Below are 10,503 nucleotides of genomic sequence, written 5' to 3' on the forward strand. Positions count from 1 at the left end.
TTTGTTGGTTAAGGGCTTGTAAGTAAGCATTTCACTGTAAGGTCTATGGTCTGTTGTATTCGGCACGTGACAAATACCATTTGATGTCTGGATTGTGTGGACCTAGCTCTCTGAGCTCCCCCATGTCTCTCTCCAGCTCTGTGAATTTATCCCTCTCAATGATGGAGGAGCAGTGCAATTGTGGGACCTGGATGTTCAGTTCTGGGGGGGTGACTATCCTCATCTGCAGGACAGTTTGAAGAGGTGTGATCAGACTCACTCAGGATGGGGGAGTCATCACCGAGAGAGCGCTTTTCCTGCTGTGCTCTCTCTTTATCCCGTAAAAGTCCAGCTGGAACTGCTTGAGGAGACCCTGCACCACTGTCCCAGACTTGTACATATTGACAGAGGTTGTTTCAATTTCCTCAATGTCCAGTATTCTGAGTTTCCACCCTGGGCCAATACACTCTCTCTTGACATAGGGGTAGGTGTGCTCTTATAGCACTGTGCCATGCCGGGGGAGGGTCTGTGTGGAAAATTAAGCTGTTTACGTTCCCCTCTTTGTAGCAGTCAGCAAATAGTGTCTCTGGATGTCCTTGAGGAGCTTCTTTTTGTACTTATTCCATGCAGGGGGTACTGTATTGTGATGACATCTGCACAGAGGGCTTCAAAGGCCTCTGTATTTGGGTGGGGGAGGCTGTAAAACTCTCCTGCCATTGTTAGGCTCAAGAGTTTTCACACATCTCACTTCACACTTCAGTGCGAATTGAAGTTGCAGTCAGGTCTGTTCTGTCCTGGTAGCTTAGTAGCCTTATTTACTAAGCTTTATATAACAAAATTACCAAGAGATTATTGTCATTTACTTTTTGGCTTCAGAAGTAGGTTCAGACTGAACATTACTCACTCAGTTGTGTTGGATGGTATTTCCAGGTTTCCGCTGTGTTTCTTCATCAGTTTTGGTTTGTTAGAAGTTTGTTCTTGAAAGTCCTTGGTAGTAAGAACCCATTCAGGTAACTTTGTCCAAAATCAAGGTTTTAGGTATGGAATTTATATTTAGTTTTAAGGTTGATGTAGAGGGTAGTATCTTGTCCTTGCAAAAAAAATAATGTTTATCTACATTTATCCAACTATAATTCTATTTTTTTCAGAATAACTCAGGCGCCTATGAGCTCATGACCTCTCTCTCTCTCTATCTCTCTCCCATATGAATTCCCACACAGTTGACTACTTTGATAACTTTAAAATGAGGTGTCACGATCGTCTTGACTTGGAAGAGAGGACCAAAACGCAGCGTGTGAAAAATACATTCTCTTTTATTAGAGAGACGAACAACGAACGAAACAAGACAACAAACTGACGACCGTGAAGCTATATAAACAAATGGTGCTGACACTGACCACTACACAATGACATAGACAATTACCCACAAACACCTAAAGCCTATGGCTGCCTTAAATATGGCTCCCAATCAGAGACAACAATAAACAGCTGTCTGATTGAGAACCAAACCAGGCAACCATAGACTTTCCTAAACACCTACACTGAACACAACCCCATACATTCTACAAAACCCCCTAAACAATACACACACCCTAAACTAGACAAAACACACAAACATCACCCATGTCACACCCTGACCTAACTAAACTAATAAAGAAAATCAATATAACAAAGGCCAGAGTGTGACAGTACCCCCCCCCCCCCCAAAGGTGCGGACTCCGGCCGCAAAACCTGACACAGAAGGGGAGGGTCCGGGTGGGCCTTCCTATGGCGGCGGCTCGGGTGCGGGACGTGGACCCCCCTCCACCATAGTCACTACCCGCTTTGGTGGCGCCTCTGGAACGGCGAGTCCCGGACTGAATACCATCCCAGAGGGCGCCACTGGACTGAGGGGCGGCTCCGGACTGAGGGGCGGCTCCGGACTGAGGGGCGGCTCCGGACTGAGGGGCGGCTCCGGACTGAGGGGCGGATCCTGGCTGGCGGGCGGCTCTGGCGAATCCTGGCTGGCGGGCGGCTCTGGCGGATCCTGGCTGGCGGGCGGCTCTGGCGGATCCTGGCTGGCGGGCGGCTCTGGCGGATCCTGGCTGGCGGGCGGCTCTGGCGGATCCTGGCTGGCGGGCGGCTCTGGCGGATCCTGGCTGGCGGGCGGCTCTGGCGGATCCTGGCTGGCGGGCGGCTCTGGCGGCTCTGGGCAGACGGACGGTGCAGGCGGCACTGGGCAGACGGCAGACTCTGGCCGGCTGAGGCGCACAGTAGGCCTGGTGCGTGGTACCGGAACTGGAGGTACCGGGCTGAGGACACGTACCTCAAGGCTAGTGCGGGGAGAAGGAACAGGGCATACTGGACCCTGGAAACGCACATTAGGCCTAGTGCGTGGTGCCGGAACTGGTGGTACTGGGCTGGGGACACGCATCTCAGGGCTAGTGCGGGGAGGAGGAACAGGGCATACTGGACCCTGGAGACGCACATTAGGCCTAGTGCGTGGTGCCGGAACTGGTGGTACCGGGCTGAGGACACGCATCTCAGGGCTAGTGCGGGGAGGAGGAACAGGACGTACTGGACTCTGGAGACGCACAGGAAGCTTGGTGCGTGGTGTTGGTACTGGTGGTACTGGGCCGAGGACACGCACCTCAAGGCTAGTGCGGGGAGCAGGAACAGGACGCACAGGGCTCTGGAGACGCACAGGAGGCTTGGTGCGTGGTGCCGGAACTGGAGGACTGGTACGAGGGGCTGCCACATGAGAGCTAGTATGTGGAGCTGCTACAGGAGGTGCAGGACTAGGAAGGCGTACAGGAGGCCTGGTTCGTGGGACTGTCATTCCCAGACGGTTAGCACGCACCTCAGGACGAGCATGGAGAGCTGACTCAGGTAACATCACTTCCCGCACACGCCCTGTCGGGTTGATTTTGTGCCTCACGCACCAACACAGCAGCTCCCTCATTTCACTCTCCTCCAAACTCCCCAATAAATCCTTAACAGTCTCTGTATCATTCCCATTGCTCACCTCCAATATCAGCCCGACTGGCTCAGGTTCTTTCTTAGGGTCCTCACGGGTAGCACGGGAAGTTGACGCAGATCTCCTATCTGAACTCGCCACACTCCCCATGAGCCCCTCCCCAAGAAATTTTTCGCGTTTCCTCGAGGGCTTCCTACCGTGCCTTCGTGCTCCTTTCTCCAACTCCATAATCCTGTAACCCTCCTCGCACTGCTCCAGCGAATCCCAGGCAGGCTCCGGCACTTTCTCTGGATCGCACGCCCACCTGTCTATCTCTTCCCAGGTTGTTCTCCACTCATCCTTTTCCCGGGTCCATTCCTCCACTAAGCACTGTTCCCTCCTTTCACGCTGCTTGGTCCTGGTTTGGTGGGTAATTCTGTCACGATCGTCTTGACTTGGAAGAGAGGACCAAAACGCAGCGTGTGAAAAATACATTATCTTTTATTAGAGAGACGAACAACGAACGAAACAAGACAACAAACTGACGACCGTGAAGCTATATAAACAAATGGTACTGACCACTACACAATGACATAGACAATTACCCACAAACACCTAAAGCCTATGGCTGCCTTAAATATGGCTCCCAATCAGAGACAACAATAAACAGCTGTCTCTGATTGAGAACCAAACCAGGCAACCATAGACTTTCCTAAACACCTACACTGAACACAACCCCATACATTCTACAAAACCCCCTAAACAATACACACACCCTAAACTAGACAAAACACACAAACATCACCCATGTCACACCCTGACCTAACTAAACTAATAAAGAAAATCAATATAACAAAGGCCAGAGTGTGACATGAGGCCTCTGTCATTCTCTGGTTTCATACAACCGCTCTCAACAAACATATTTTTTTTATCATTCACAGTCCAATATATTAACATTTTATATTCATCTAATGTAAAAAAAAAATAAAAAAAATACAACAACAAAAAAATACTGTGGATTTTTGTCTGTCCTCCCCTTTCAGAATATATAATTTCATAGTCATGGAACACTTTGTGTAAGAGCTATTGAAGATTGAAAAAGTGTGTATTTTTCTCCATCAACCCCTGGTTCAGAATATACCATCTTCCTATATAAACACTTGAATTGTGGTGTTTTATGTTTGTTTTTACATATAGCCTATGGACCTTGAAGCCAATTCCACTGCATTTTTTTCATTGTTCACCACTAATCAGAGACTGATTTAGACCTGGGACACCAGGTGTGTCCAATTCATTAATGCTGCTGGGTTTTTCACACTCAACAGTTTCCCGTGTGCATTAAGTATGGTCCACCACCCAAAGGACATCCAGCCAACTTGACACAACTGTGTGGGAAGCATTGGAGTCAACATGGGGCAGCATCCATGTTGAACTCTTTCAACACCTTGTAGAGTCTATGCCTAAATTAATTGAGGCTGTTTTGAGGGCAAAAGGGGGTGCAACTCAATATTAGGAAAGTGTCCTTAATGTTTTGTACACTCAGTGTATAATGAGGTTATTAGATTACAACCTAGTGAACATTACATTTGTTTTAGCTTACCATTGACTGAAAGATGTCAGCCCTTTTCGCTCCTCTCGCATCTGGCTACCAGGGGAAATTTAGATTTGTTTTGCTTTTCCCTTTATGATAACCTGCTTCTTGAAGTGACAGTCACAGGGAACATCTCCACTAAACAAACAGACAAGCAAATAGGCCTAGTAGCGGGATTCAGCACCAGGATAGCACCGCGGTTTATCAAATTTCCGTGAATCTAACTAGTCAAGATTTTGTAATAGTAACATCATGGAACAATGTAGCAAATGTCTATTTCCCCTAGCATGTTTGTGGACACAATGTACCAGCCATTTTGTTAACAGTGAGTAGCTTCAGTTTATATTTTGAGCCTCTGCCAGTGCCACAAAATTAGTTTGTAAATTTGTGAATGTGAGATGGAGATTGCCTTCAGTAACTGTGTCGAGAGGTCTCGTGTAGCCTAGCCTACACATGATAGTCAGCAATGTAAACTGACAGCTGCAACCAACCATAGAAATATAATCCATAGATGACAGTTCCCATTCAAGTCAGAACTGGCAGCCCTTGCTAGTGTACCCATAAATGTATCAGTCGAAGTGCCAGGGTTAGAGGTTCTGAAGTCCTTCTATGGATTATATCTATGGCCACAACTTAACAAGCTGTTCTATATTTGGCACGCATGCTGCCCAAATTGCAGCCTACCCGACTAAGTGGTTGTGATGAAACTTAATCCACAGCTATTTTTTTAGAAGCTATTGATCCTCTGCATCTAAAGTATGCTCTCTGGTGTAGTATTTTCAATACTTTGATTTATGTCTGTTCAGTAATTTAGTTTAGTGGAAAATTATTTTTTAAGGCAAAATTATTCAAATTTATCAGGAGGTGCTGCAGCTTCCCCCGGCTATGGACACAGGTGGGGTGTTCGTTTAATTTGGAATGGTTTTATTTTTACCACTGTAGCAGTACACATCGCATTTTAAACAAATAGAATGGTTAAATTATTATTTTATTAATTTGCACTCTGAATATGTCACTATCTCAACAGGCAGCTTGAATTACTTTGTTATGGTATGTCAGGTCAATGTGGTAGGGCTGGCTCTCACTCAAGGTTGAGTGCCCTGCAAGAGTCTTTGTGCTAGCAGACCCATGCTCCCTACTTCTTTTCAAGCTTCCCTCTTCTCAGTGCATTCCATCTGGTGGGAATGCTACTCCTCTAGTCAGAAGATGATTTGTACAATACAAGTTCATAAGGGAGAGGAAGATAAGGTAGCTTGAATGAAATGGGTCTCTCTCACCCTCAAGGGTGAACACATGGCAAAACAACTGTCTCCTCCAACTGAATGCAGAGACAATCAGGTCTCTACAAAATGCTAAATCAGTGTTAAGAAATAGACTGCCTTTTGAGAACATTATTCTAGGCTTTCTAGGTCAGTCTCCGCTTGGTCTTTGGTGCCCCCTACAGCAGGGATCATCAACTAGACCAGGGATGGGCAAAGCCAGTCCTCAGGGGCCTGATTGGTGTCACACTTTTGCCTCAGCCCGAGCTAACACACCTCGACTCTAATAATCAACTAATCATGATCTTCAGTTGAGAACGCAATTAGTTTAATCAGCTGTGTTTGCTAGGGATGGGGAAAAAGTGTGACACCACTCCGGCCCCCGAGGCCTAACTAGATTCAGCTGCAGGCTGATTTCTTTCTTGAGCGGATGGTCAGGGGGCCCGAACGTAATTACAAATAATTTGTAGAAATCCCTTGGAGCTGGTTTGCTGGTGTTTTTACAGTTTTATATATCCAATCCAAAAAGTTATTTTTTGGTAGAAAACTTTGGGGGCCCAATAAAATCCCCCGCGGGCAAAATTCGGCTCATGGGCCGCCAGTTGGGGAATGATCTAGAGCAGGGGTGTCAAACTCATTCCACGGAGGGCCTAGTGTCTGCAGGTTTTTGGTTTTTCCTTTCAATAAAGCCCTAGACAACCAGGTGTGGGGAGTTCCTAACTAATTAGTGATGTTAATTCATCAATCAAGTACAAGGGAGGAGCGAAAACCCGCAGACACTCGGCCCCCCGTGGAATGAGTTTGACACCTGTGCTCTAGAGGCTCAATTCAATAAACAAAGTTACAACTTTGAACAAGAGTTTCCAGTAAATTACTGTCTCAGACATTATTATCAGTCTATTTTATTTCTTTACATCATTCAACTTTTTGAAAGAATCACAGGCCTTCATTACAATGAAAGTACTCCTGAGTGTTTATGCAAATGAATCACATTAAATCATATAAAGAAAAAAAAGCTAAGATGATATGTCAACAACCCTCTGTTGCAATGCGTCTTTTGTCATGTGAATTTGGCAGAATATTTTTGTGCAATTTTCCTCAAGTCTCTGATTGAGATGAGGTAAACTTCCTGCTGCCTCCACTCTACCATTCCTGAACGGTCTTGTCCCACACCAACTGTCCATGTGGCTCCTTGGCCCCTTCAGGAAGAAGTGCCAGATAGGTAGGAGTCTGTGCTCCTTCTTCAGGACTCTTGGGGGCTTTGGAGCCTGCCATGTCAGTGCGGACCCAGCCAGGGCAGCAGGCGTTGAGCAGGATTCCATCAGCTGCCCGGGTCTTAGTCAGAATATGAGCCTGAATCCTGGACAGCACAGTCACTCCAATCTAAACAGAGATGAACAAAACAGTATGATATTTCTGCCTTTTGCCCATTTCCCTTAATAGTTGTGTGAACAGACAGAACCCTACCTTTGTTGTGCCATAGGCTGTGCTTGGCCACCCCTGGGCCTGATGGTTTCCCTGCTGAGCGGCAATAACAAACTGCCCCATCAGCAAGCACAGCTCCTCCTCAGAGAGCTCAGTATCACGGAACCTTCAAGACGCAACAGAAAAAAGACCTTGTAATACAGTAGTTTATGACTGCATGTGATGATCACAGTAATGGATTAATTTGAAAATATTGTCTATGATCTGTAGTAGCATTTGTGTGTACTAGAATTGTAATTGACATTATACACTTTGATTTGATTTTCCAATTTTGCTGTTGTGGTCTTAAGTACAATGCTCTTCATTTCTGCTAATGCGACTACTGCTATTGAAGGGATGAAAAGGGCTTTTCTTCAAGTTGGTCAGGTTTGCAGCTAGATGGATGTATAATGACATCAGTGTATATTTCTCCCTCAGTAGATCACAATTCAGAATTAAGTTAAGGATGAATGAGGTTTTTGATACAGAATGAAGATCATACTTGGCTTGTAGTTGAGGGCTGCATGTATCAAGAGCCTTCTTGCTAACAAAGCTGGAGACATTCACCACTCTGGCATTTGGTCTGAGGAGGGGTAGGAGAGCATGGCACACCCACAGGGTGCCCCAAAAGTTGGTGCGCATGGTCACCTCAGCCTGTTCCCCAAAAGGCTCAGTCGCATCACCTAGGGAAAAAATGTGATGGTCAATTATTGCTTTGTACAAGAGAGGGAGAAAGAGAGTGGGGGAAGTTGTGTGTGGGGGGGGGGGGGGGCTGTGTCAATATAGCGTCATCCTCACCCATCATATTTTCAGAGCATCATTTTCAATTGCAATCACACTGCTACATAGGACTATCATTCATGTTACACAAAAGTTGCAATCAAGTAGCCCTACTATAATTGGTAGGCAGTTTAAAATGAACTGCTGCTTGTTGCTTAACATAGCACAAGATCTGCCACAAACCTCTTACTATCTGGCTACAGTGGGATTTATTTTTACGCTGGCCCAAGCGAAAGCGGGTAGGGAGGAGCACGCTTCTCAAATAAACAGTAATCTGAGCCACTTCTTTTGTCGAGGCAGCATACTGCATCATACACATCTCTTTTCCATAAAATAAATGTTTGAATTGTCTAACTAGTTTTCATTTGGAATGCAGATAAATCGTTTTTAATCAAAAGCAATAATTTTTGCATGGGAAACATAAAATCCTACGAATTACTACACGTGCTTAATGAAGTCGCTTTAGTTTTGAGCCGACTTCGCCGTCGGATAGAGCGGGCCCTGGCCCATGCCCGGGAAGTAGCCCGGTTCCAAATAGAACGCAATCAATGTTCAGTCGGTGCAAAACACACCTATACCGGCGCCCGGGTGAGAGTAATTGTTATGATCGGCTAAAACAGTAACAATTGCATGGCCAGAGTCGCCAAAATAGTAGAATAGGCTACCGTACGGAACTCTTAAAAGCCATTCCAGCGTTGTTAATGAGCACATCCAATCCCCCATAAGTCTTCTGCAGAAAGTTACTCAGTTGCTTGGCGCTGGCTTGGTCGCAGAGATCAAGGTGGTGGTAAGCAACTTCAAATCCTTCGGACTTTAGCATCTTCACTGCCTCATTTCCAAGTTTCTCATTTCGAGCAGTAAGAATAACATCCCCGGTAAATTTTGCCTTGCAAAGCTCCCTCACAATCGCAAGTCCTATGCCTTTATTGGCACCGGTAACTACTGCCACTTTTTTTGACATTTCCTTTGCTCTCCAAAAACTTCTTCCTGTAAAGGAATTAGTTAAAGTAGCCCAACTTCGGTTTAAATAATGTAATTAACTGCGCTGTGGTTGTATTAGACTGACGTGTACGCTGATCTGGGTGTAGAGGAAGTCTAGCCTTATTGGCTACTTTTGCAAACAAAGGAATGTGCACTGTCACTCTGACAGATGTTGGGTAATCTTTGATCAGATAACCACATGAAAAAATGTGAGGGAGAGGTCATATCACATGATTATACTTATATAAAATGGGAGAGGTTAGGTAATTTACACACAGTTCAGATGGCATATTGCGAGTTGAACTGAATAGAAATTAAGAGCTGGCTGGCACAGTTAAGCTCTTTGCTTTACATACCGATTGGTTTTATACACAGAGATAAATAGGACTCATCTTTATATATGTGCCATTGTAGCACCTGTGAAAGCATGGGCAGTGCCATTGAGGCTACAATCCACATGAATCCCCACTCAGTTGAGTACTTTGACTACTTTAAAATGGTGGAAGCTATCAATGGCGCTGCCCATGCTAAATGGCCTCTATCATTCTCTATGATTTCATACAACAGTTCTCATCCAGGGTTCCGGTATATAAACACAGTTTCGACTACAATTTTGCTTCGCTACTGCATTTTAACTGACATACTATCCATAGAAGGCCACATACAGAAGATAGATTTGAAAATTCCTAATAAGACACTTTAATCATCATCATCGTGCACAAAACAGCCATTCAATTATTAAAATAACTGTAGCTGAGGACGATTTTTTCCCATCACTCACATGTATTAAAGGTCCTGCACAGTTAACCTATTTCCCAAGTAAAAATAGCAGTTGAATGACCAAAACATCCCCCATAATATTTTTAAACAATTAAAATGCTCAGAATTGAATACATTTAAAATTCTCCTTCATCTCTAACTATCAGGAAGTCTGAAAGAACAGGCTAAGTGAGCAGGGAGATTATATTAATGAGCTTGCTTTGACTAACAGCTCATTGAAACACCCTTTTGGTCATTGCCAGGTAACAAGGTAAACAATAGGCCACATATCATTGATGACCAGGTAAACAATGGACACGTCATTCCGAGCCTAAATAGTATACCTCACCCCATTTTCTCTGCAAAATCTTCTCATGGTCAACAGAGCTTATCATGGACTGTTGGATATCAGACAAACAGCAGCAATTGCCCTGGGGGGTATGAACAAAGGATCCGATTCACAAAAGTCGTATTCCTGTTCGTAATGCTGGTGAGTTACCGCCACTCTGATATCCAAAAGTTCTTCCCGGCTGTATATAATAACACAAAAAAATTCTGGCCTAATAATGTAAGAAATAACACACAATGAAACAAAATACTAGAAGCACGGCAGCCTTATCTGTCGGCGCCAAGATGTAAGTGCCTTTGATCAGGGTATGGTAGTAGGTGCCAGGCGCACCCGTTTGTGTCAAGAACAGCAATGCTGCTGGGTATTTCACGCTCAACAGTTTCCCGTGTGTATCAAGAATGGTCCA

At 45.2% G+C, this 10,503-nt stretch overlaps 1 protein-coding gene across 1 annotated transcript; it reads right to left on the reverse strand.

Moving 5' to 3' along the window:
* Positions 1-6,646: 6,646 nt before the first annotated feature.
* Positions 6,647-9,114, reverse strand: LOC120021448 (carbonyl reductase [NADPH] 1-like). The gene is made up of 4 exons (XM_038965220.1): positions 8,684-9,114; positions 7,731-7,911; positions 7,232-7,355; positions 6,647-7,147 (listed from the first exon to the last, which is right to left on the reverse strand). Exons 1-4 carry the CDS (start codon positions 8,967-8,969, stop codon positions 6,908-6,910), a joined length of 831 nt encoding a protein of 276 aa, XP_038821148.1. The 5' UTR covers positions 8,970-9,114; the 3' UTR covers positions 6,647-6,907.
* Positions 9,115-10,503: the final 1,389 nt, after the last annotated feature.

Source organism: Salvelinus namaycush, chromosome 26, assembly GCF_016432855.1.
Source record: "Salvelinus namaycush isolate Seneca chromosome 26, SaNama_1.0, whole genome shotgun sequence".
NCBI classification, from domain to species: domain Eukaryota; kingdom Metazoa; phylum Chordata; class Actinopteri; order Salmoniformes; family Salmonidae; genus Salvelinus; species Salvelinus namaycush.

Excerpts from the sequence above, each read along its gene's own strand:
- LOC120021448 (XM_038965220.1), bottom strand. The coding sequence starts at position 8,969 with ATGTCAAAAAAAGTGGCAGTAGTTACCGGTGCCAATAAAGGCATAGGA. Across the intron at positions 7,912-8,683 it reads CGCTGGAATGGCTTTTAAGA|GTGATGCGACTGAGCCTTTT; the intron begins GTTCCGTACGGT and ends TTTTTTCCCTAG. Across the intron at positions 7,356-7,730 it reads AGCCCTCAACTACAAGCCAA|GTTCCGTGATACTGAGCTCT; the intron begins GTATGATCTTCA and ends TGCGTCTTGAAG.